The sequence below is a fragment of the Zootoca vivipara genome, chromosome 1 (genome assembly GCF_963506605.1).
Source record: "Zootoca vivipara chromosome 1, rZooViv1.1, whole genome shotgun sequence".
NCBI lineage: Eukaryota > Metazoa > Chordata > Lepidosauria > Squamata > Lacertidae > Zootoca > Zootoca vivipara.
Genome location: NC_083276.1, coordinates 115,631,439 through 115,658,963, shown reverse-complemented (window position 1 = coordinate 115,658,963; position 27,525 = coordinate 115,631,439). Strand labels below are relative to the sequence as shown.

General features: G+C 41.7%; 1 protein-coding gene across 1 annotated transcript in view; it reads right to left on the bottom strand.

The window, feature by feature from the left end:
- Positions 1-27,525, bottom strand: part of CHN1 (chimerin 1) — a 92,031-nt gene extending 64,506 nt beyond the window's left edge. The window contains exons 1-3 of the mRNA XM_035134957.2: positions 26,980-27,525; positions 6,846-6,884; positions 4,184-4,239 (exon numbers count right to left, since the gene is read on the bottom strand). Coding sequence (XP_034990848.1) covers positions 4,184-4,239; positions 6,846-6,884; positions 26,980-26,998 — 114 coding nt within the window. The 5' untranslated portion in view covers positions 26,999-27,525. The remainder of the gene's footprint in view (positions 1-4,183; positions 4,240-6,845; positions 6,885-26,979) is intronic.

Genomic DNA, 27,525 nt, shown 5'->3' with positions numbered 1-27,525 from the left:
TCTGGCCTAAAATCTAGCTCCATAATAAGCCTCTCATTTATGATTCGAAAATGAGAACCAAATTGGGGTAGTTTGGCACATAATACTCATTCTGCTCTTGTAAGAAATCCATCTTGCAGTGTGGATGCTCTCATATTTTGGAACTCCCCGACTCTTTTTGGTATGTGTTAAAACACTTCTGTTTATCCAGACATGCAGAAGCTGCTGCTTTTTAAGCTTATTGATGGTCTTCAGTATTTTTTTTTAATACTATACATGTTCTTAACTGTTTCTACTGCTAATTTTATTGCTTTATCCTTTTTGCAAACCGATTTGAGGCTTTATCACAATTAAGCAGTATATAAACAAACAAACTAGGTTTTTCCTCAAGCTCCTGCAGGCCAATGTGCAACAACCTGCCTACAAGCTGGTAATTCCACGGAACAAATAGAGGAGATGCAGGGAAAACATTAAAAAAAAAATGAGTGCAGAGGAAAGGAAAACCCCTTAGGATGCTGAAAATATCTCCAGGAACTTATTTACCAGGAAAATCACCCAGCAGCAGTATAAAGGGCTGCTTAGGACAAGGTTGTTTGTAGATACTGTTCACTCAGGCTTGCTGGTAATTAGGGTTATATTAGCATGAAGCTTTACTATACAACAAGAAGTGGGGGGGGGATATTAATTAATGCAATCATCTGGTTCGCTTGATATCTTTTCATTTAAGATTATTGTAACTTCATGGCAAGATGCCAAGCTGCGACAGCAAAGGACATCTTACGTGTGTGAGTATGCCACATGAACAAACACGCAGCAAGGCAACAACAGTAATGAAGAATCAGGCTTTTTTTCTTAAAAAGAATAATAAAAAGGCTTGAAAGAAGTTCATATGACAATTGGGGAGTATTAAATCAGTCGGAGATATTATCAGTAAAAGCTCATATCCTCTGTTTCCTATAAAATTATCCCTCTGCTTCAACGTAAACATAAGCACTGTAAAAAAACCAAAACAATGTAACTGGATTGATACTTGAGAGTATTGAGATATATTTTTCAGTTATTTGATTTAAAGCCTCTCTATATTGATGTCAGTGTCGCTCAAGAGAAGGCTCACAGTCTTGACTTCCCCGAAGCACAACACTTTCTTTTCCGAATGACCTGGGGAAATATCTGAACACACTCTGATAATAAGGTCAAGTAAACAGAAGTGATATTTGTAAAGGCTTACAAATGGCTTAACCCTAGCCAACAGGCAGCCCCGGATAGACAATGCTCCCAGCCACACTTTTAAGTTGCCCTTCTTACATCTCTACTTTTTGGTCTTCTCATCATGTCAGAAATGCTCCTTCATCAATCCCACCCCCCAGTATCAGTATGTTTTTTTTGGGGGGGGGCGGTTGGTTTCAACAATCCCTCTAAATTCTTAGTTGGAAATAAAAGTTACAATTTCTTTCAGAATGATTTCAGTTGAATGGTTATGCTTGTTGTTGTTATCAGCATCACATTCCCAAAAAGTAGTCTGATGAAAAAGGCTATTGGGGGCACATTCTGGAATATGGCTGTTTTGGCAGCCAATTCTTTAGTTTTATTATTATTATTTTATCTACGAAAGCATTTCTGTGCTGCCCTCTCGCAAAACATCGGGACAGTGTTCAGCAACCAAAAAAACAACACACCATGCAAAAGCAATAACATTGCTTTTTAATTGGAGGTGAGATCGTTATGCCCCTTACTCCTGTTGCTACTGTAAGAAAAATAAATGAAATGCTTTTAAAAGGTTAGGAAAGTAAGGGTAGGTGGCACATATACGTGGAGCAGATTTGCTGTTACGCAGCGATATGCAGGTAGGTTGTCTGTGCATTGTCTCAGGAGCCATGTCTGTGTCATGCTCATCAGAACATCAGCGATAATGCTAAGCGACTGGCCCTCATTTGGAGGAGAAGGAAAGACCTGGGTTCAGTCCTCTGTGCTCCCCGCTTGATGTTATTGCTGATGAGCTGATTAGGGATATTGCCACTGACTGGTGCTGTTGCTGATTTTATGATATGTTTTTCCGGGAGAGATTTCGAGGTGCATACAGCTTTGGGAAGGATAGGCAACCTGTGGCCATACAGATGATGTTTGACTCTTATGAAACCAGCTGGGCTGTTCCGATGAAGTGAAATGTCTGTTAAGAGTGCTACTAAAATCCCAATGCCAGGCAAGGGAAAGGGAATTGTGTTGTACACGTTTGCAACTGTGCAAGAGAAAATTCTTACCAGGGCACTCGATAATAGGCTAGAAAGCAAAACCTTAATTTATCCTGATCACTACTTATCTTCATGAACAGGAATCGGCATTAGCTGGATAAATAATTAAAATGCCTGCCAAATCAATATTGGCAGAAACTGTAGAGTTTTCTTTGAAAACGTGGACCACCTCACGCCCATTAGAGCTTTATATTTTTTCATCCTAGAGCCTTACAGCACATTTGGAAGAATTGCAACTGGCATATGAAAGAGAACAGCACAAAGAAACTCCTATTTAATTCAGTAAATTAATCCTGTTTGTGATCTTAGCGGTATAAGCTATTAAGGCCATGACAGTACTGTGCTCCCCTGTATTTAAGGCTATGTCAAAATGACAAACACATTTCGAAGATTAATTTCCTCTCCCCTTGGGTACATGATGAAAGTGTTGCAATAAAATTTAAAACTTTAATCATTTTCAGCGCCTGTTTAGCATGAACGGTGTTTTGTGGCTGCATTATAACAAGTCAAATTTCACGCCATAGCATATTAAAAATTGAAATTGATGTTGTGCTGTGATCCAGCAGAGCTGGCTGAGGAACAGATAAAACGGTTTGCCTAAGAACATTTAAAAAAGCTCCTGACATGGTGATTGGAGCTACTAGGTTTGTAACCTTGAATAGGTGGGCAAGTTTAGCTTTGTCCAGTAAGATGAGAGAGAAAACCCGATCAACATATTCTCCCTCCGCCTAAGAGATTAGACAGCACTGATCATGTCTACTGAAGGCAAGCAGGGGAGAGACCTGGACTCTGCGAACAAGAAATCAGGGTTGCCAGGGCTGAAAGCAACGTGTTCATCATCCACTGCACACCCTGGCGTACAATGAGAACTAGTCCCCGAGGATGATCCAAGCATGAAACCCTGTTTATGTGCATGGCTCACTCTTGCAGGACACATTTTGGTCATAAGATAGTGCCCCAATGTCTGGGAATGAAGGTCTGAATGACAAATGGTTGACAACTGGTTTGTTTGTTTGTTTGTTTTTATCCAGTGAGTCCTGTGCTCGTTCTCCCTCTCCCTCTCCCTCCTTTCACCCCTTACACACAATTAATTAATGGCTATGAAGCAAAAAAAAAAATCCAGCAAATCAGCAGTAACAAGATGGACAGGTCAAGGATGGTCAGGCATGATGATGCAAATCATAACAATGGCCATTTTTTAGTTTAACTGCACAGTGCTATTTTCACAGAAAAAGAGGTGCACGGGCTCACCATGAATTTCTCCCTTGCCATCTTAGAATGGCAATGGCGCCCACCTGAGAGGTGCCAGAGGTGAGCTCCGGATGAGGAAAAAAGTCCTGACTATAGGAGTGCCCTCACCCTAAGTGCAAATGAGGACTAAACAAAACAGGAACAGTACCAGCTGAGCGGAGGTGATTCTCATGGGTGTCATGGCAGAGGAAGAACGATTTAACCTTCCCCTCCCTGCATGCTGTGGTCCCAGCTGAAAAATGACTTCCTGCTCTTTTCTTGGTATTAAATCCTTCAGAAAACAGATACATGGTTGCTAATGATGTATTGAGAATCACACCTCATTTGGTCCCTAAGAGGGCTGCAATAAGGACCCTGTGCTTTTATATAGTAATTGGAATATTAACAGCATGATTTCCTAGCCATGTTAAGGCAGAGAACTGCCTACATGCCTGGCTCAAAGGAAACCAGATAAAGCTTCCAGCATGTAGTGGTGAGACTGGGAAAGAGGGACTAAGGGTAATTGGCTTATAAATTTAAAAAAAGGCTTAGGAACATTGTGGGAAATTAAAACAGTGGCCACAGGGAATGTATATTCAAGGAGGTCCAGGGAAGGCAGTGGTGGGCTGTTCCTAGTCGTAGAGGTTTGCCAGAACTAAACTAAGCAACAATATTCAGTATTTTTAAAAGCCTTCAATTACATTTAGCTTTCACGGTAAACCCACCTCAGATGTGCAGGTAATCCTTCTAGGGTGTGGAGCTTCTTGTTGCAACTGATACACTAGGAAAAGGCAGAGGAAAAATGGATTTCATTTTTATGCTTAAGACTGCAAGGAGGTAAACACTTTAGCATTTCTGTTTGTTGGTATTAATGAAATAGGCATGTTTGACAATCGGGGATCTGTCTATGCCAATGGTCAGTCGGTTCCTTTGTATGCCACATAGACTATGTTCGAAGCGGCATTCAATACATGGGAAAATAAAAGTATATAATATACTAACTGGGGGGACCCAGGTGGCGCTGTGAGTTAAACCACTGAGCCTAGGGCTTGCTGATCAGAAGGTCGGCGGTTCGAATCCCTGTGACGGGGTGAGCTCCCGTTGCTCGGTCCCAGCTCCTGCCAACCTAGCAGTTCAAAAGCACGTCAAAGTGCAAGTAGATAAATAGGAACCGCTACAGCGGGAAGGTAAACGGCGTTTCCATGTGCTGCTCTGGTTTGCCAGAAGCGGCTTTGTCATGCTGGCCACATGACCTGGAAGCTGTACGCCGGCTCCCTCGGCCAATAATGCGAGATGAGCGCGCAACCCCAGAGTCGGTCATGACTGGACCTAATGGTCAGGGGTCCCTTTACCTTTACCTTACATGTCAGCAGTAGCTACACAGCAACATGGTAAGCTGGAGGCAGATTTTCACCCATGGAAGACTTTTGATCCAATGGAGGGATTCTGCTGGTGAAGGGAAGGGGAAGGCCATCTTTGCCGATTTCCTCCTCCTCCTCCTACAGCCACCTGTTATCACCTCCCACCTCATTCTCCAAGACTGGTTTGCAATGATATTAAGAGTTGATCCAGACAACAACATGATTGAGGAGGAGGGAGGCAGAAGTTAAAACCATGGCTTAGCTCTGTTATACTGACAGCTGTTTCAGATTTCCTGTCCTGGACGCTATAGGTTAGCACCCAACAACTCTCTCTGAATTCTCAAGAAAAGGTAACCGAGCACATTGGAAACATTCAATAGAATTGCACATTTTGGTTGAACCAAAAAGAAAAAAAGGACAAAAGCTTCACTTTCCTTACAAAAGGTTATTTTTCAGCGATTTATTATTGTTATTTGCAACGGGAGACAACACACATGCGTTTCATGGCGACAAGTTGCTGGGTGTATGGTTGTTGTGATTAACGATGTTTAATATAAGCAACACAATGAGTGCCAATTTTTATCCTTTAATCATCAGCTTGAAGACAAAAAGCCTGCTCCGAGTCACTTTGTGTGTTAATGGTTTTATATTAAGTGACTGGCTTGGCATATGACAAGTGACTGATATAATAAATTATGACTCAAAAGCTACACTGTGGGACACTTAAAAGGCTCTGGAGCAGACAAAGGTTCTGACAATAGCGGTTATGCGGCAGCAGCTGTGGGGAAGGGGACTCTTAAAGGTACTACGGTTCCTTCGAGGCTCTGAAGCGAAAGCCTGGGCACAAATGGAATGAAATGAAGGTTGACATTAATTTCAATATAGAACAGATTTAAATCATAGTGGGACACTGAACATGAAACGCTGATAATGACAGATAAGTTCTGTTGGTCCAGCTACTCAGTAGCAGGGACAGAAGCCCTAGAGTAAAAACACATTACAGATATTATATCACCACAAGCACCACCTAATTCTCTCCCTGTCATATATATATGTATGTGTATATGAGCGATAGATATACTGAGAACTACCATATTTACTCGAGTCTAATGCACCATCGAATCTAATGTGCACCTCAATTTTCAGAACCTTGAAACCAAAAAAGGTATTCACTGGCAAATGTAAACATGCCATCAAATCTAATGCACACCTTAATTTTCGCAACGTAATTTGGCCACAAAATGTGTGCATTAGATTCGAATAAATACGGTAATATGGTGCTATCTCTTGTTTCAACTTTGGGTCTTGAAGGAATACAAAAACACCAGGCACACAGAATTCTAGCTACAAATAAAGCCAACTTTCCTATCGTAAGCCTGGGATTGTGAAAGGTGATTGTCCAATCCAGCATCTTTTCAGGATCTAGGTTTGTGAAGGTTTTCGTCTTCCTCCACTTACTTTCTGATGTGCACACGAATTTATGTGTAGATTTAAAACGGAGAGCAAACAGTTTAATGAAGGTTCCCCCAACTTCTAAATCAGACACCTGGTCAGAAGCAGATTTGGGGATTTTTATAGAGGGCTTTTTTCGTCCTCGGCAAGAGAGCAGATGCAAAGTGCAATATCATGAAATCCTCTCATTTCCAAAATGTCATAGATAGCAGCTAAATTTGGAGTATACAAATCTAGCCACTTGCGCTTTAAAAAAGAAAAAAAAATCCCCTGGTTCAACTGGTTTTAATAGAAGAAATAGACCGACAAAATCTGTGACATCCATTGATCTTCTTGGTACAGTTAGGTTCAGAACCTGTATCCTAACAATATACTTTCATTCATAGAATTGTAGAGTTGGAAGGGGCCCTGAGGATCATCTATTTCAACACCCTTGGTTTCAGATGCTACAGAGCAGGAGGATTCTGAGTACACCATGTTTATGAATTTCAAGACTTACAAATTTCGCCATTTTAAAAATACTAACAGTACCAGGGGTAGGGACAAAAGTAACAGAATTGAATCAGATACTTACGATAAGATTTCCAAACTGGTGGCCTGTATTCATCCGTATCTGAAAGAATAATGATACTCATTAGTACCCCAGCAGAAAGGGGGAAACCTGTAAAAGATACTTGAGAGAAATGTTATTTAAAAACTGAGAGGTTTCAAATTAACAGCATTATTTAGTTCCACTCAACCCAGCATTGACAACCTCTGGGCCTCAGGTCTAATTAGACCTGCCAACCCTCCTCATTTTGACCTGTGGTGCCATTTTGGCCATGCCACATCACCAGCTGGAACAGAACCATGAAAACCCTATGCACAGTGCTTGGCAAGGGCTGGCGATCTACCAGTTGTCACAGTTTCCATGTACAACGCTATGCAAAAAGGGTTACCTGGCCTCACTGTGACATCAGGTGATTGACAAGAGGGTGGCTCAGTGTACGTTTCAAACTTGGTCTGTGGGGGTGGGTGGGAAAGATAAGGATCCACCCCCCCAGCTCTATGGCTCTATGACTACCCACCCTGACACAGCCATTCCATTTTTCAAAACTGATTATGCATAGACAGACTTTGGGCGGGGGAAGGTTCTTTTTGCCTAGCTGGAGGAGACTCTTGAGAGTCCCATGGACTGCAAGAAGACCAAACCTATCTATTCTTAAGAAAATCAGCCCTGAGTGCTCACTGGAAGGACAGATCCTGAAGCTCCAATACCTCCAATACTTCGGCCACCTCATGAGAAGAGAAGACTCCCTGGAAAAGACCCTGATGTTGGGAAAGATTGAGGGCACAAGGAGAAGGGGACGACAGAGGACTGGATGGTTGGACAGTGTTCTCGAAGCCACGAACGTGAGTCTGACCAAACTGTGGGAGGCAGTAGAAGACAGGAGTGCCTGGCGTGCTCTGGCCCATGGGGTAACGAAGAGTCGGACACGACTAAACAACAACAATTCAGTTTAAAGGGACTCCCAAATATAAGTTTTTTTAAAAAAACAAGAAAATGAAAGAAGGAAGATACAATGAGGAAGGTACAACTATAACAGCTTGAAGCAAAATGTTTTTGTTCAATTGTTGGTTGCAAATTAACGAAATATAAAACAAATTTAAGGTTTCATATCTATAAAAGAAGCACTGGTAACTTCATTTTAATCAAAGTAGAGATCTATGTTTAAGCCATTGTGTACAGTTGTTTCTCCTGATCAGGATGTGAGCATGCTCTGCTAGGGAACTCCCAAATGGCATCATTTGCAGATGCCTGCAGCTATGGCTGAAGCCAAAGACTCATTATCAAGGTCATCCTAAAGTCACATGACCCATGACAGACACTCACCAGTTCTTCCTTTCAGAAAGATGGGATTTTGTTCAGATTCTTAAAACATATTTTGCAACTTTCCAGTCATTGTTTATATGATTTCAGTGTGCATTTGTGTTGTGTCATTAAGACACTTTAAATCAGCTAGAAACAGAGAACTGTAGAGTTGGAAGGGGCCCTGAAAGTCATCTAGTTCAACCCCCTGCTATGCAGGAATCTCAGCTAAAGCATTGATGGCATTAGCTCAGTAGGTAGAGCATGAGATGCTTGATCTCAGGATTGTGGGTTCGAGTCTCACATTGGGTGAGAGATTCCTGTATTGCAGTATTTCCCAAACTTGGGGCTCCAGCTGTTTTTGGACAACAATTCCCACTGTCCATGACACTGTCTTGCCAGCTAGGGACGATGAAAGTTGTAGTCCAAAAACAGCTGGAGACCCAAGTTTGGGAAACACTAGTCTAGACGACCCTTGTGGTCCCTTCCAACTCTAGGATTCTGTGACAGATGGCCATCCAACCTCTGCTTAAAAACCTCTGCTTCATTATCCTCCAATGAAGGTTAGTCCACCACCTTCCGAGGGAGGGACTAAGATGGATCAACAGTCTGGAGTCTGGACACCAAGCCTTATGAGGAACGGTTGTGGGAGCTGGGTATGTTTGGTCTGAGTATAGCAATCTTCAAATATCTAAAGGGCTGTCACATGGAAGATGGAACAAGCTTGCTTTCTCTTGCTTTGGAGGCTAGGACCCGAACCAATGGATTCAAGTCACAACGAGATTCCAACTAAACACCAGGAAGAACTTTCCGATAGTAAGAGTGGAATGGACTCCCACAACAGTTGGTGAACTCTTATTCCTTGGAGGTTTTTAAGCAGAGGTTGGATGGCCATCTGTCATGGATGCTTTAGTTGAGATTCCTGCAATGCAGGGGATTGGATAGATAACCCTCAAGGTATCTTCTAACTCTACAAATTCTATGATTACATGAATTCATACTGTTTCAGAGGACAGTGGGGGAGGAGGCACTGGGGAGTGCAGGGGGAGAGGGAATTATCAAATGATACCTTCTCCTGATTTGGCAGTGAGATTTTTCTGCTAGGTCAAAAGTCTTCTGTGGGCAGGAAAAAACAAACCTTCCATCTGCAGATGGTGAAGTCTGGCTCCATCCCAATGCTTTTCAGTGGGGAACAGTTCGTACTAAGAGTCATCAAGTGAAGTACATTCACATGTGAACAGGTCTTAACTTGGTGGAATTCAAGCAACACTTTAATCAAACTTCTAGAGAAGGCTGCTTTGGCAGTGCTTGAATATTCCTACTTTACTAGCAACATATGCATGGAAATACCATTTTACAAGTAAATTATTTAGGTGAGGAACCATGTGTTCAACTGTGTAAACAGACAGCAAGACTGCAAATAGCTTTTGGCTGGACTAGCAAGACTATGGATACATCTTCATTACGAGAAATAAAGATGACTTAACGGAAAAGACTATTTTTCACCAGAGCCAGAACATCTTGATTAAATCTCAACCAAGAAGCAAGAAAACTTTGCATATAAGCTAATATTTATAATTCGGAGGCTGAAGGAGTGATTTATGCCATGCAGGTGTTCCAAAATGTTTTTGTATTAAAGTACTGCTCTCATGTTTTTTGTGCAACCTCAACCATCCACGCTGGAGAAAAAAATACCAAAAGTTATCCTATAAACATATTACATCAGTGATAGCTAAGCAGAAGTGTTTTATAGTATTTTTGTGCACCCTTTACAGGGTGCTGATATATTATTAACAGATGACTGAAGTTCCACTTTTTCGTTTTCTTTTAAAATGATGAACCTGATGTAATATTCCAAAGCACAGCGACAGCTGGGAGACCACAAGATTGGCACTTGAGGTCTCTCTAATGCTGGGACTCTTCAAACACTAAATGATAGCCTGGCCCTACGTACAACTGCTGGCACGTTGACACTGAATAAAAGCCTTGCTGAGAGGTGTGAGTGTTAAGACAACAATGGAGATAGGGCCATTTGGAACACATGGGGATGCAGTAGAGTTGCTAAACGGGCAAACACCTGACCAGGTGACCACTAGACCAAATTTATCCTGGTAATTTATCTTAGGCCTCCTGGAGTGATTGATCGAAACAAGAGATAATGGAGAGGGTTGCATTTACATATGAACCAAAACAGAATTAAATAAAAGGCAGGAGGATTTCAGGAGCTAGGATGCTGTTCTTGGAGGCACACTGTGCATAAATGCGAATTTGGGACAACAGTTTTCTGCTAAGCAAAACATTGGCATACACTATTAGCAGCATTTAGAAGACCTTAACTCAATCCATAGCCATTAGGGAGGTTGAATTATATTAAGGGAGCGCTTGGTATTGCAGCCAAATTAGGAAACAAAGGGCTTAATTTAACAAAATTTAAATGTCATTTGGTGTTTTCTTCAACTGCATAGAAACTAAGCAAACTTATGTGCCCACTTTTCTCTTTCTCTGGCACATAAAAAAGACAAATTAATGTCCACAAGTGACATGGGTTTGCGCAAAATTTTAGAGAGATGTCTGTTGAATAATTTTAAAACAAGGAAGTTGGAATATTCTCTAAGGTTAATGTAAACCTTTGCCTCTTATCTGAATTATTTTTGCTTTCCCCTTTAATCTCAGAAGCTGTTTTATGGTTTTGTTAATACAAAAAAAGAAAAAGAAAAGCTAATCTCCTTTCACTTAGGATTTTCTAAAACATTAAGCACTAGAAATATTCATGCAGTGTTAACAATGGGTTTTAATACATGGCAGAAAAGAAATTAAATATTACAGTCTCAAGGAAGTCATAATTCAGGCCCCTGAAGGCATATACAATAATCTGTATTAGTACAATGGGAATAATTAAAAATAAAACATTATTTTGCAAAGAATTTTCTGTTGGAAGACACCCTGCCACTGATAACTGCAAAAGACAATATATGCAGATTAGTAACTGTTTCCACTATACACCAACATGCAAAATCTTACAGAGCCACATTTTTCAAGAGCTGCATACTGTTAATATAGCCATTATCTTTTAATAATATAGATAACATCCCTAGATAATTTTATTTCTTTCAGTGTATTTTATTATTCTGGAAATCACACTTGTGGTATGACTTCGTAGCAGTGATTTCACACTAAGTCATCCAGTATCTAAAGAAGTGTGCATGCACACGAAAGCTCATACCAATGACAAACTTAGTTGGTCTCTAAGGTGCTGCTAGAATGAAATTTTTTATTTTGTTTCATCCAGTATCGTTACGTATCTTGTAAGAACTGCAAACATTTCCGTGTAATTTTAGTTCTTATTTGGCTGTTAAATATAATCGACTAATAAACTTCTTTGATAACTCACACCTTCCTTCTTCAATTATATTATATTGTTATATCATTATATAGTATCATATATTCTACACACACACACACACACACAAACACAAAAGTTGTTTGTCCATCTGCTCTCTATCCATTTGGACACCTCTTGAGATATAGTCACCAAATTTGGCAAAATGGTTTCTGCAACAGAGGAGCAGGTCTTCAACCATGTTTGTTGGGATACCATTGGATGCCATTTTGAATCAAGATGGCGGACTAAACTTTCCTAAACTTCAGACTGAGGCACCTCTGAATATATTGTAGATATCATGCCCCCGCTGGAGGAATCCTGTCAAGAGGAAGACCTGATTGCTCCCGAAGAGGAGCAGACTGTGTCAGTGGACAGCAAGACAGAACAGAGGGATCCAGGGCCCTCAGGGGTCATGGCACCCCAACATCTTCTGCAAGGCACAAAACTGGAGGCAGAGGGTGAGCCACCATCCAGTCTGGAGGAGAGCCAGTGCCTAAAGCTGCAGAACCCAGTTGCCAGATTTAAATAATAATAATAATAATAAACCAAAAACCTGGAAGCCAAGCCTGCTAAGTCTTAAATACATCCAATACAATACCATTTTGACAGAAACTTTACTTATGAACATGATAAATCATGTAGGATCTCCATCTGTTCATTTATAATATTGCTTTTCTGTCCAGTTGTAAATCTCCTTCCCAAAATCGGTCTTTAGAATTCAACACAGCTACCGCTCTTCCCTTATTTATCAGCTTTATAAATTAAAGAATTATCCTGAAGGGAAATTAATATGTCATACTCCAGCGGTCATCAACCTTCTGGGATCTGCGGACATGTTTACAAACCACAGAAGCTGTTCTGTGCATCACACACGCCGAAGACAAACACATACTGCGGCATGTTCTTACGGACAGCAACAGAACACTCCTTTTAAGCCTTGTTTCTCGGCAATGGAGGGGTGCGTGTGATCCTTCAGGAACTACAAAAGTGTCTGTGGGCCCCTGCAGGCTCCACATTGATGACCCCTGCTCTATTATTATAGAGGAATTATGCCCAAATAAATGAATAATAGTAATATGTTTGTGGGGTTGTGTTCTTTTTATTATTATTGTGTATTTTCTGTTCCCATTTTGTATACTGATGTTGTGAACTGCCCCGTGATCTTCAGATGACACACAGTATACAGATTTAATAAATAAGAATAAGAATAAATTCTACTGTGCTCCTTTAGCACCCTTCAAACTATCGGTAGATCAGAGTTTTCCAAACTTCTCACGTTGGTGACATGCTTTTCAAACATGCATCATTTCGCGACACAGTAATTCGGTTTTACTAGCAAACAGGAGGTTAAACTAATCCTGCCTGGAGGCGGTTGGAGAATGGATGGCGGCTAACAGATTGAGATTGAATCCTGACAAGACAGAAGTACTGTTCGTGGGGGACAGGAGGCGGGCAGGTGTGGAGGATTCCCTGGTCCTGAATGGGGTAACTGTGCCCCTGAAAGACCAGGTGCGCAGCCTGGGAGTCATTTTGGACTCACAGCTGTCCATGGAGGTGCAGGTCAATTCTGTGTCCAGGGCAGCTGTCTATCAGCTCCATCTGGTACGCAGGCTGAGACCCTACCTGCCTGCAGACTGTCTAGCCAGAGTGGTGCATGCTCTGGTTATCTCCCGCTTGGATTACTGCAATGCGCTCTACGTGGGGCTACCTTTGAAGGTGACTTGGAAACTACAACTAATCCAGAATGCGGCAGCTAGACTGGTGACTGGGAGCGGCCGCCGAGACCACATAACACCGGTCTTGAAAGATCTACATTGGCTCCCAGTACGTTTCCGAGCACAATTCAAAGTGTTGGTGCTGACCTTTAAAGCCCTACATGGCCTCGGTTCAGCATACCTGAAGGAGCGTCTCCACCTCCATCATTCTGCCCGGACACTGAGGTCCAGCACCGAGGGCCTTCTAGCGGTTCCCTCGTTGTGAGAAGCCAAGTTGCAGGGAACTAGGCAGAGGGCCTTCTCGGTGGTGGCGCCCACCCTGTGGAACGCCCTCCCAACAGATGTCAAAGAGGAAAACAACTACCAGACTTTTAGAAGACATCTGAAGGCAGCCCTGTTTAGGGAGGCTTTTAATGTTTAATAGATTATTGTGTTTTATTCTTTTGCTGGAAGCCGCCCAGAGTGGCTGGGGAGACCCGGCCAGATGGGTGGGGTATAAATAATAAATTTATTATTATTATTATTATTATTATTATTATTATTATTATTATTATTATAATACGCTGGTTGTTTGCCTTTAAAAATCTCTAGTGAATACTTCCTCCTTACCAAATAATATCTTAAATTTACGGATACGTAACAGCAAATGACCAGGGTCACCTCCTTTGCTGATGTTTACATTTAGCCCCCGTTCTCATAATCTTGTGCATCTCATATAAACTTTTTTTTTTACTAGTAGAATTGACTTTTTAGAGCACAATAATTCATCTGTTTTGAATAAAGCATTTCTGGTGAAGATTCTGTAAGTTTAGAAGATGGAAAGCGCCATCTTGTGGCAATTTAAATCTATAGCCATATTCATATTATGGTCTTCAACTAAATCACCATGGCTCAATTTGGATCTAAAAGCAAACCTTCCAAGCATAAGGAAGGTTGAGCCTTAGGTATGCAAGCTATTTCTCCCTTCTGCTACAAGAGGGAGGAGTTTAAGACTCTTAATGTAGGTTTTGCAGCAAACTAGAATTGCAAAAAAGCATATTTTACTCACTCTTAACATGCTTTTACTCACTCTTAACATGCTTTATTCACTTCTTTTTCTATCTTTTCACGTTGTCCTCTACACTGTAATTTGTTCTTTTAATGTTTCTAAATTTGCACAACAACCAGATTTGTATCATAGCATACAAAACTACAATAAACAAGCACAGAAACCACTTACAAATAATCATAAAGTGGCAATAATCAAATAGTCAATGAATAAAACACTTATTTATAAATATGCCACAATAATATATACGGTACATTATTATGAAACTTACAAAAGGTATAATGTAAAAATCAACAGATAAAATAAAACTATAGGATAATAGAGTAAGGTCCATGAATCAAGCATCTTCTGTCAATCAATAAACTAAGAAACCTATTTTACTAAGAAAGAATAGGAGAGGCAATTAGGTATACATATGATTCTTTAACTCAAGCTAGTTGACCAAATATTGGTTGAATATTTTTATTTGAGTTTTTGGCTGCTCTTTAGCAAACACATACAGAGTGGCTTACAATAAAACAGCAAAACAGTTAAAACAATGTCATAAATATATCAAAATAAAAGAAACACTGAAAAGATACAGGTTTGCTATCTTATGCTACCCATTAAAAAATGAAATAGAACCTGTAGCGAAACAAAAAACATCTTAAAACTTATCTGAACTATAATAATAATAATAATAATAATAATAATAATAATAATAATAATAATTTATTATTTATACCCCACCCATCTGGCTGGGTTTCCCCATCCACTCTGGGCGGCTTCCAACCGGATATTAAAAACAGTACACCATCAAACATTAAAAATTTCCCTAAACAGGGCCGCCTTCAGTTGTCTTCTAAAAGTAAAATAGTTGCTTATTGCCTTGACATCTGCTGGGAGGGCGTTCCACAGGGCGGGTGCCACTCCCGAGAAGGCCCTCTGTCTGGTTCCCTGTAACCTCACTTCTCGCAATGAGGGAACCGCCAGAAGGCCCTCGGTGCTGGATCTCAGTGTCCGTATTTTATGTAGTATGTTAGCCTGAAAATGACCGCCTAAGTGCTTCTACCTATGAGATGAACAAGGATTTGAACCTGTGTCCCAGGCTGACAGTCTGCTCATTTAGCCGTCACCTTTGCCACTGACCCATTGCCCTTTTGGAAAGCCCTACAGTTATAGCAGGTAGCCAGTAGGAATTTTTTTGCTATGCTGTTTGGTCTGCTCCCTCTGACCATTGCAGGACTAGGAAGTAAGCTGTCCTCACTCTGGTCTTGTTAACAAAATGAATAGATGTAGTTGACAGTTCAAGTCGTATCCTTAAACAAAAATAAAGAAAGCTGTCCTCCCATTCTCACTGCTCCATGCATGTGCATAGCTGGAGGGTGGGGGTGGGGGGACAGGGGGCAGCCCCCCCAATCCTCAAAAAGTATTGAAAAGCATTAAAAATACTCCCATTAACTGAGGTTCTGCCCCCCTTAGCAGAAGCCTGCCTCCCAATACCCTCTTTTTTGGGGGGGACAACATTTTATTAATTTCCCAAAAAATAACAAATAATAATAATAATAATAATCACATTTAACAATTTAAACCATAAATCTTAATTCCATTATTTTACTCTTATTCACACACATCCTTAAAATCTTATATTCTTAACAATCCAATTTTTAAACATTATTCATCTCATTACAAGTGACTTTTAGAAGTTCCACTAATGTAAAAAACTATACAGTACACAAAGCTTACAAGGTTATGCTTTAAACATTTCCCTTATTTAAAAAAGAAAAGAAAAGAAAGAAACCAATATCCTCTTGGGTTTCAAATTGTCTAATGTCCTCACTTTGAGTTGATTTTTACCCGAGATCTCCCCCCCCCCCAAAAAAAACTCTTAACTTGTTTGGGGAGATCACAAAAATCCAGGCTAACAAAAATCCAGTCTATGCCCATGGCTCCATGCATCAAAACTCTCATTATGTAAGTGTTATGTAGACTTGTAAACCACTACATCTTTTGGGAAGCTACACTTTGCCCCTTCCCAAGGGGTGAATAAATACATCTAGGCAAATTTGTGCAGAAGAGGCAAACCGAAGTGTCCCCTCACCACCTACACCAAAGTATTCCCTACCTGTCTGTTATGTATTAAAGGAATATCATTCACTCACGTTTTCATGGGACATCTATGTGACACCATCTTCCAATCATAATCATCCCATATATTTCCCCTGTGCTTTCCTCGAACAACAGAAAACCCATTTTTTAGAAGAAGAAGAAGAAGAAGAAGAAGAAGAAGAAGAAGAAGAAGAAGAAGAAGAAGAAGAAGAAGAAGAAGAAGAGATCAATAGTATAATCTCTGAAAGGCGCAGGTGGTTCTTGGTGCAACTCTTCCATCTTTTACTAGAGGCACAGTTTTGATGTGCACAGTAACAAACCGGGCAGGTGAACCTATGGGTACTCAGCACATGCTCACAATCACCTTTCACACTGGCATCGTTTTGACATCCCATTTACTCTAATCCAACTTAATTGGCACCAAAATATTAAAATAGATACGAAATAATGACCAACTGACTAATTAAAACTTTTTTGAAATTCTTTAATGTGCTTCCAGTAAGTGCCATTCTTAGCAACCTTCCCCTGCACCACCAATTAAAACATGTTCACTTTATTTTAAAACAATTTTTTTTATCGCAAACCATTAAAGCTATCACACTGAAATAGTGCCACACACAAAGTATGTAATTTGATTTTAAAACATATCGGAAAAAAGTCCTACCCTCTTTAAATAGCTGCTCGTGTTAATTGTATTTCATCCTTTACCCAACCGCATGGTCACATCATGTCCAGTGGTGTGGACAGAATATAACAGGACGTCCACAAATAAAAAGCACAGTATCCCCAGTAGTGTGGAAAGTCAATAGCAATTTTGCTTATATATATAGCAAAAAAGCAAAGCATGGACTGGGGAGGTGGGGGGCTTATCTGGAAACAGCCATGTAGAAGTACCACACAAAGGTTAAAGAGGAAAGGACTCTATAGTCCCCAGAAGAATGAAGCCATTGTTCGTGTTGCATCACTACTACTAGAGAGTAAGAGACAGGAGCTGATTTTTAGATATAGCCATTGTTCTCCAATATAATATTTATACAGGAAGGCTGAAGTCTAATCTCTCAGTTTAAATCTTCTGGGTGGGCTGGTTCTTCCTTTAAAATCTTTCACTTGCTTCTCATTTCAGTGAAGAGTGTTCTGTTGCCATGGGCAGGGCTAATTTGAAGCACAGGGGTATCTTACTTTCTCCAACGCCACACTGGGAACCAAGCCTTAAAGAGGCAGACCCAGAACATGCACTCATTAGTGTGGTCAAATCTGAGTGCGCCATGGCAGCTCCTTCCTTAGCCGTCGAGTAATAAAGTATAAGACTGCAATTGTTTCAATAGCTGCCCCCCTCCCCTGGCTATGTTAGAAACAAGCAAGCCAATTTCAAATAATGGGATTATACAAAGTAGCCTTACTATGTGCCGCGTTCCCAAGGTCAAATGGAAAAGGAAGGCTCATTTAACGCAGCAAGCATGTTGGAACCTTCTGGTGTGATGGAATCCTAATGGCATTTTTTTTCCAGGAATTCCCATTAAAAGCTTTATAAAAACTATCGCAAAATACCTCTGGAATTTATGGTTCGGCACACATGGGCTAGTTTGCCTACGGCATCTCCATATTTAAAGCAGACATCGCACAAGAACTTTATTATCCCCCCTCTTTTTTGTTTTTCAACAGCACACAGCAGCACACACACACACACCCCCGCGGCTTCCTAATGCTGAGGCACCTGGTAGCTCCCCAAAGGCGACATGCCTCTCATGTGCTCAACACTGTCACAGTGTACTGCGCGGGGAATGGTGAGTTTTAAGAGGCAAGAGGCCAGGTTTTTAAAATGCAAGAGAGCCCTGGGGCGAAAGAAGGACTGAACCCTTGGGAAGCAACAAAACCCCCCTGGGATGTATAGAAACTTCCTTCCTGTAACAATCCCCACGGCAATATACAGTGGGCCTTACACAACTCACATGGAGGCAGATGCCATTGGAAACCTGGATCCTTCAAGAATGTCATGTAAGAGGGAACCCAGGAAGCTGCCTTAGACCAGGCAAGACCATGGTCCCATTGAGTTGAGTTCCTGGGAAAGCAGTTCTTTGGGGTTTCTTTTTCTTTCTTTCTTTCTTTTAAAAAAAAGTTTTCAAAAGTTTACAAGACATTTAATTTATCCATTGACTTCCCATCCGCCTTCCATGATGTTTTATGTTTTATGTTTATCCTTTAATGCTGCATATTTTAACTGATAACACTCCATATACACACCCTAAAAAATTATTAACTTTAATGTATTTCTACTGTTGCTCATACTTCAAATCCTGCTCGCAATTTCATGCAATTTTAATAGTTCTTTAGATATTCTTCAAAAGGTTTCCAATTCTCAAAGAATGGTTCATCATTTTGATCTCTCATCTCTTTTTTTGCTGTTAGCTTTGCCAGTTTTGCATTCTCCATCATTCTAATAAGCCATTATTAAATGGCTTCGTTGACACCTCAAGCTCTCCAGGGTTTCAACTAGGAGTCTTTCCCAGCCTTACCCAGCCTTATTGAGTCTGTGACTTCCTGTATGCAAAGTATGAATTAAGCTATGGCATTTCCCTGTTATCATGTTTCTGGTGTTTAGGGGTATACATGCAGCACCCCACACTTGATAAGGATCTAGTTCAGTTAAATCATACAGGGGTATTCTCTACTACAAATAGTAGCACATCCACTGCAAGGCAAATGGTGTTCATTTCAAAAACAAAAATGTAGCACTTGGCTCTTACACGGCCTTTAAATATTACACACAGTGCAATGTTCAGGAGATGCGTACCCAACAGACACGTTTGATGCAAGATACAAATACTCTGCCCACAAGTCAAGGCTGCCGGCTGCTTTCTCCATTCACTGTAGATTCATTGGCCACAAGGTGGAGCAGCTGCACAACAAATTTCACTATTATGCTGAGAACCAGTTAAAAATTATGCAATGCTTTTTGGAAAGTTTATTTATTTTACTTGTTATTGGTTTCAAAAGGTTTGCGGGCAGGAGTGTATTTTGCAAGAAATAAATGCCTATTTCTCATTAGATAGGGTTTTGATTCAGGTTTATTTCTAGATTCCTGAAGATACAGGATTTTAAGGTTGGAATTCTGAAATAGAAGTATGTTTTTTTAACAAAGGTGTTTCGCTATAGAAGACTGTACAGTCGTACCTTGGAAGTCGAATGGAATCCATTTCAGAAGTCCGTTTGACTTCCAAAACATTCAGAAACCAAAGCGCTGCTACTGATTGGCTGCAGGAAGCTCCTGCAGCCAATCAGAAGCTGTGGAAGCCCTGTTGGACGTTTGGGTACCAAAGAATGTTCGCAAACCGGAACACTCACTTTCAGGCTTGCGGCGTTCGTACCGCAAGGTACGACTGTACTGCCCTATACCCAATGGTTTCGGATGCTAATTCCACCACCAAGTAATTTCGTCCACTGCAGGGTGGAAGTGGTAATGGGACATGCACAAAGTAGGTGCATTTGAGTTTTGTTTTTATATTTTCCCAACCCTGCATAGAATTTGGTACAGTTAAAAGTATTGTGGAATGTGACAGACTCTACAAACAGGGTCCACATTGTGGACGGCCTTTTCTGTTGTATGTACCGTGTTTCTCATATTATAAGACACGTCTTATATTTATTTTTTCCTCAAAAAAACACACTATGGCTGATTTTCAAGGGATGTCTTATTTTTTCCCTCCTCCTCCTGCCGCGGCCGGCATTGCTGCTGCGCCTATCACTATGTCTTATTTTCGGGGTATGGCTTATATTCCTTGAATGCTTAAAAATCCTACTATGGCTTATTTTATGGGTATGTCTTAAAATATGAGAAACAGGGTATTGCAGCCTGTCATACAATTAACTCTCCCTTCCACCATTTCTGCAGCTCTGAACATACAGCTGGCATGCTTAAGGGTTACAAGACACCAAATCACTGCGTTTAAGGACATGACTTTTTAAAAAACAAAACAAAAAGTGCCCCCCCCACCTTTCTATGGATCTACTAATGCAAATGGACTCAACCGATACATCTGCTTGCAATATCTAAAATGCTAATGGACTCAGCATTTAGCAGAACCTAGAGGTTAAATTTTAGGGGAATTGTATTTGAAATGGGGAGATAGCCCCCTGGAGGCAAAATGGAACAGAGAACAGGAAGGTAGGGGAAGGGTCAGGGCTGGCCCTACGGCCAGGCTGGGTGGCGCAGGGCACTACGGCGCCGGCCCACCAGGGGGGGCGCCGCGACTGCGCCTGCCCGCTGGTCGGCCGATCCACCGCGCAGCTGCGCCCACGGCACCCCCGCTGTGCCTGACCGCCCGCCGCGCAGCAGCGCCTGTGGCAGCTGCGCTGCACCTGCCCACCGCGCTGGGAAACGGGGCGGGGGACGCCGGAGGGATCCGCTGCACCACGGCGCCAGGGGCGCTTAAGACAGCCCTGAGAAGGGTTAATGATTCCCTCCCTGCTCTCAAGCAGTTTCTCCAGAAGCAACTTTTTTGTCATCAAAAAGATCTGTTGGGCTACAGTTCCATACAGCTTGCCTCTCCAATTCCAACAAAGCCTTACATAGTTCATCCTAAGCTATTTGTGTCATATTGCTCCCTTAAAAACAAAACAAAAAGCACCCATCAGGACCAATAAGATCCTAAGTTAGTTACCAGATTCAACCTGAACTCTTCACTGATTCTGAAACTGCTCTTTGCTTTGAGTGAACATTCCCAATCCTATCAATGCAAATAGCATTTTCCCCCTCAGGGTTGCAACAGGCGACAAAATGGCTAAAGCCCCCTTGTCTGATGGGAGCCTGAAATTTATCAGCAACCTCCTCTCCAGCCAGTTGCATTTACTTTTTTTTAAACCCTGCACATTAAATGCCACACTTAATGCCACATTTAATTTGCTCCTGCATTAAATAAAAAGAATTAACCAAGGGAGCAAAAGGGGCATTTCTGGAATATGTCAAGTTGTTCAGCCCAATGTGCAGTCAGTTTTTGTCCTCCTTTGCCACTTTAAGGCTGAATCTCTTGTGGGTTAGAACTGCAGTTACAGAGAAACATTCTGGCCCAGAGAAGCAAACACACACTCTTCCATTAGAAATCACAAAAGCCATTTGTGATTTAAGGATGTGGCTTCTTTAGCAAGCTTGTGACCACAGCAGCTTGATTCACAAGGAGACTCTCTGGTTGTGCACATGGTTTACAATTCCTCAGCCCTTAAGAAAGCTGACATAGTGTCTGCGGCCAATAGGTTAACTCAAAATGATGAGCACCCAATGCTTCAGTTTACTTTTCCAAGGGAGAATGGACGAAGTAGCCAGAATAAGAGCCAAAGTCTCTTTAAATGTGGGTCTGGCAATAATATCACATGCACAAAAGTGGGAAATGTGGGGTCTTCACTACCAGTCGTCCAACACAGGACATTCTTCTACCAGCAGGCTTGATTCTAGGGTCAGACCCCTGGGTAAGGGAAGGTGACATCAGGGGACACATTGAAGAGAAAATTGTAGGCAATGAGAGATTAGCATGTGCTCCAATATTCTTAGCACTGTCTTATCCTGACCTCAGCAACTGTGTTTACTACTTTTCCCCCAACACACCAAATTGATCAAGCAAGTACTGAAATTTTTCATCATCGGGTATGAGCCTCAGCCTCAAGATACTCAAATTATTTTATCTGCTGAAACCAATTTACCAGCTAACAGGTCCATTTTGCTTCCTGAGTTTCCAAGCAGGCTTCCTCTTCCATTTTAGTCGAGAGAGTGCACTGCCAGCAAAAAGAATAAGACCCTCTCAAGGTTACTGTCTTTATTTGCTTCATTAGATTTTTCAAATTAGATAAAGAGTTTCACTGCACCAGGTGAAGAGAACCATTTGATTCTCAAGGCCAGAAACACTTTTCAAATGGCACAGACCTTACGACCCCCTGGGGAAAGAGGCTGGAGCGGAGTAGGGTGAGGGCACAGAAAAGAGGAAGATTTCTTGCTTTCCTGCAATGCACTCATCTTTTTGTTCATTTTTATTGCTTAAAAACAGAAATCAAAATATCCAGCTATCCAGCACACACAGGTTTTAATTGCATAGCTTGCAATTGCATAGCTTACATTGACTTGCTGGTGACGGGTTCACAAGACCACTGGCGGAGGAAGAGGGGTGCAGGGGGAGCGCACTGCCCCCGGCAGCGCGATTCTGGCGGGGTGCGATCGCTGCCCCCCCGCGCTGGGTGTCAGGCCCCCAGGACGCATGCCATGCCCCCAGGACACATGCCAGCCACGCCCCCGCCTGCTCTCTGCCCCCCCCCGGTGCCACTGTACATGACCATTTTAACTGATAGCTCAATTACTATACTATTGAAGACAGGCAGAAACATGTCTTAATGCTCCCTTGCAATAATAAAAAAAATTCCTGCAAAAAGAAAACAAGTGTAAGGAGGACAATGGTTCCCAGCTGTCTGTTGTGCTAATTTACCACTTGTCAGCATTTGTTTTTAAATGCAAGGGGACATTTTAAAAACGTGATGCTCCACTTGGAAATTGAAGTATTCTTTTTTAAAACAACAACAGGAAGAAGCAGGTCTTTCCTAACACAGAACAGAAGGGATGAAAATAAAAAATAGTTGATCATTAACTCTGTATCTGACCTTTCTCTTTCTGTTTTTTTGTAGCTATAAAAACCTCCCACCCTGCAATGAGCAATAAAGCACACCCATCGAATTTGTGTCAGAGAGGACGATCAGCTTTTGAAGGTACATAGCAGTGGCTTGCAAGTGTGTGGAGCCCAGAGGTACAAACAGATATGGATGGCTGTTTTCTCTTTAAAAAGAAAAGAAAAGAATATTGTGTTATGAACCATTCCAATGTTTTACAGCAGGGGAACGCATGAACCCTCTCTAATTGCTGAACTCTCATCCCAGTTCAACAACACGTAAGGGGCCAAGGGCTGTGGGTACCAGGAAAGGTCTCAAGCACTATCATCTTTTCTGCACGCTGCTGCATAGGCAACTGACAACCAGTGTAGCCAGAAAAGGAAGGGTGTTATATGCCCTGAACATCTAGAAAGCTACTGGTTGGTAGCAGTCTGTACCACGTGAAGCTTCCAAATCTCCTTTAAAGATAGCCCTGCATGTACAGTGTATTATAGTAGTCATGTCTAGATGTAACCAGGGCATGAATCATTGTATATTATACACCTTTAGGCACCAGGCAACAACATTCCTCTTTAACCAGGCCTTTGGCCGACTGACATCCAATGCCCTTTATAAATGTGTTGAGGGGTGGGGTAGGGGTTACTGGATTGTTTCTGTTTTTAATTTTGATTTCTGTATTTTGCGCTTTTACATTGTGATTTTATGTTGTAACTGCCCTGAGACCTGCAAGTATAGGGCAGTATATAACAACAACAACAACAACAACAACAACAATAGAAGAAGAAGAAATGTTCACTTTCTCTAGATAGGGATGCAGCTGGAAAATCACCAAAGCTGATATTTTAAGAATTTAATATTTTAAGAATATTAAACATTACTACTGCTGAGAAAAGCACTAGCTCAGGCATCCCCAAACTGTGGCCCTCCAGATGTTTTGGCCTACAACTCCCATGATCCCTAGCTAGCAGGACCAGTGGTCAGGGAAGATGGGAATTGTAGTCCAAAACATCTGGAGGGCCGAAGTTTGGGGATGCCTGCACTAGCTTGTTTCTCCCCACCACAGCCAATTTTGTGTTTTATATATGACACAGTGGCCCTCTTTAGATGCAGATAAACATGTGGAGGAGAGAAGGACCATATATATTTATTCCCCTGTGCTGGCCTTACATCAAAGCTCTCCATGTGTTGTGTGTAGTGGAGCAGCCTATTGAATGTGGCTAGGGCAGCTGTCCCCATTGAGCACTCAGGGCTCAAGCTCACAGGGAGAATCTACATGCACTCAGCAGGCTGCCCTGCTGCAAAAATGCCTCCAACACAGGGACAGTCTTGCGGAGGGGGCCTGTACAGAGTGAACCTGCACTGTCCCTCCTCCCTCCCGTGATTTGGTTATGGAATGACTAAAGAGAAACTCTTTTGATAATGTGCTGCTAACTCGTAGATCTTGCACAATAGTTTCTTCAAGGGACAATAGTGTCTCTTTGGCAATGCTTCTGTTCATTTGTTTAGTACTCATCACAGGACTGATGCAGAACACAGCTGGTGTTTTAATAATAGAATATTACGTTAAAAGGGCACTAAATGCAAGATCTATCTATCTATCATCTATCTATCTATCTATCTATCTATCTATGGATAGACAGAGGGAGAGAGAAGCAACATCTGCTAACCACACAAATAATTTTACCAACTACTCAGAAATATGCTTTAAAAGTAGCAAAAGAACATCCAAGAGAAGCAGCACATCAATAAGAGGTTTGTAGCTGTCTCTGACATCTGGAGAATGTAGAATTGTACTACTACTACATCATCATCATCATCATTATATAATGAATACCAGGATTTTATAAGAGTTGCTGCAAGTGACTGGGCTTTTTGAGTGTGTCTGTGATTTGCTCATTAAAGGTTAAATCCCCAAAGTTGGTAATTCACAAAACTATGGTCCAGGTTTGAAACAGTGTTTTACACACCTGCAAAGCATCGGTGTTTCACAGCCTTTTATATTGGCTGTCTTCTGGTTTCTGCAGAGCTGCAGAGACTATGAACTAATCTTGATACAGTATTTTCATTGTGCTGGTGACCTCAGCTGCTGCTGCTGCTGCCGCTTCACCTGCGCTCATGGGTTGAGAAGAGGCAGCAATTATCAGGAGAATGGAGAGGGGAAGAAAGAGAAAAATGATGGGCAACTAGTCTCTCACTAGCTATGCAAGGCTTTCATAAGATTTCTTCAGCTACAAGTAATCTCATTTTAGTCATTAATCAGCACAGATGGAGGATCAATGAAAGACCTAAGGGAGAACTGCAATGTGAGTAATTTGGCTGGATAGTTCTCCATTACAGGTAGACTTGGGTAACCTAAAGTATAATTTCATACATTCTGTACATATCAAGAAATAGCTCTGTAGATAAATAAATTAGGAATCCACCAAGTCTCCCCTGAATAACTTTCACAAAATATAAAGAGCACACTAAATTGTAGGGATAAAAATGCAGCAGCTATAATAACATGAGGAGAGAAGCCCAAGAAAGCAATGCTGAGTCTTAACAAACTTTGCATTACCAGAAGTGTCAGACACTCAGCAAAAATCTGATTCTAAATATGAGAAGTAAACACCATCTCTATAAGATTATGTGGAAACACATTATGCATAAATTCTAATTATGCAAAATTAGTCAGTAGAAAGCACTTCTCAAGTTAAGTAGCAGCTATGAGTTATTTATGTAATGAAATTTGCTTCCACAAATGATATGTTAATATCGAGATTATATTTTGCTTCCTTCACTGTAGCAAAGCCCTTTTTAATTATTACGTTAGGAATGTGCATAATTAAGTTTAATAATCAGTTTATTAATATGCCAGCATATAAAACTCTGCCATTTTATTGCTTTATTTACCAGAAACAGCGCCTACAGCTAAAATCAAATATCAACTGAAAGCTCTTTTTTATTTTTTAAAAAAGGACATTTCATTTCTTGGATGTATAGTCTCTCTTGAAAATGTTAAGCAAATTCTATGAAGATGCTCAAAGCTTCTGATGTGCAATATATATACCGGTATGTGTGTGTGTATATATATATATAATCTGTTTAGGAGGAAATGCAAATATGTTCTATACCAAAAAATAAATAAAATCCAGTCCCTCTTGGTGAGAACTTCCAGAGAGAAGCTAAAACAAAAAAAATTAATAAATCACAAATCCACACAGAGCAATATCCTTATTAGACCGCTCAAAGGTACAGATTTCGGATTTCTTTTTAATGTTTCCATGCCTTTAGATAGATAGATACTCTCTCTCTCTCTCTCTCTCTCTCTCTCTCTCTCTCTCTCTATATATATATATATATATATATATATGAGTGCCTTGCAAACCAGAGGGCTGACAGGGGCGGGAAAGTGATTTCAACACTTATTTTGGGGGACCCCCACTTACCATTGTTTCAAATGCAAACTCTACAGCAAAAGCTAGTTATTGTATGAACACACAGATGGTGGATTTTTTTTTGTTTTTATTTTTAAAAAGAGATCACCTGGAAAGTCTGGAACTCAATACAGTACTCCGAGATGCCAATCAACTCCAAACCCCCGAAATTGGGAGGGGGGCAAGCACACGCCCATAATATGTGCCTCAAGCAGCCTTATTTTTTCTAGCCAGGAATTAAGTGAATTAGGAATGTGAGAGAGAGAGAGAGAGAGAGAGAGAGAGAGAGAGAGAGAGAGAGAGAGAGAGAGAGAGAGAGAGAGAGAGAGAGAGAGAGAGAGAGAGAGAGAGAGAGAGAGAGAGAGAGAGAGAGAGAGAGAGAGAGAGAGAGAGAGAGAGAGAGAGAGAGAGAGAGAGAGAGAGAGAGAGAGAGAGAGAGAGAGAGAGAGAAGGGGGGCAACCAGGGGGCTCACACCTCTGAAATCCGGCAACGCAAACTCCCTATTGCATGCTGCATAACTGACAAGGCGGTGGGGTGGAGAGGAGCTGGACGAGAGATCTTACTCACCAAACAAGGTAAGAGCCATTGCGAAGGTGCTGCAAGTCGCAGGATCACGTCGGGGCTGCTCAGGAGGGCTGGGCTGGACATTGGGCTCTGCAAGCTCTCCCGTCCGCGGCGGCGCGCGCAAAATGCAGACGGTGTGTGCGAAGGGGGACACACACACAAAGGGCGCCGAGGCTGCAATAAAAAGTTATTGCATTGTTGCCCAAGGAGCCACTTGCCCCAGAGAGGAATGCATTTATCTCTCAACCCTGGAGAGGAATGGCTGGTAAGAGTAGGGTGTGTGGCGGGCAGCGGCGCCGCCAGGAAACTTAAGGAGCCCCGCCGAGGAAGGACTCTTGCTCCTTTTGCAGGAAGAAGCGCGCGCCGCCCGCTTTGGCCACCTCAGGCTGCAGCCCTTCAGGCTCCGGTAGCCATCTTGTTTCGCCACATGACCAGATCCTTCCCCTCCCTCCTGGCTCCTCCGCGGCGTTGCCGAGCCCGGCGTGAGTTCCCATGGCAACGGGAGGTTCACGCGCCGCCACCTCCCGTCTCCTGGGCCCCTCCATCTCC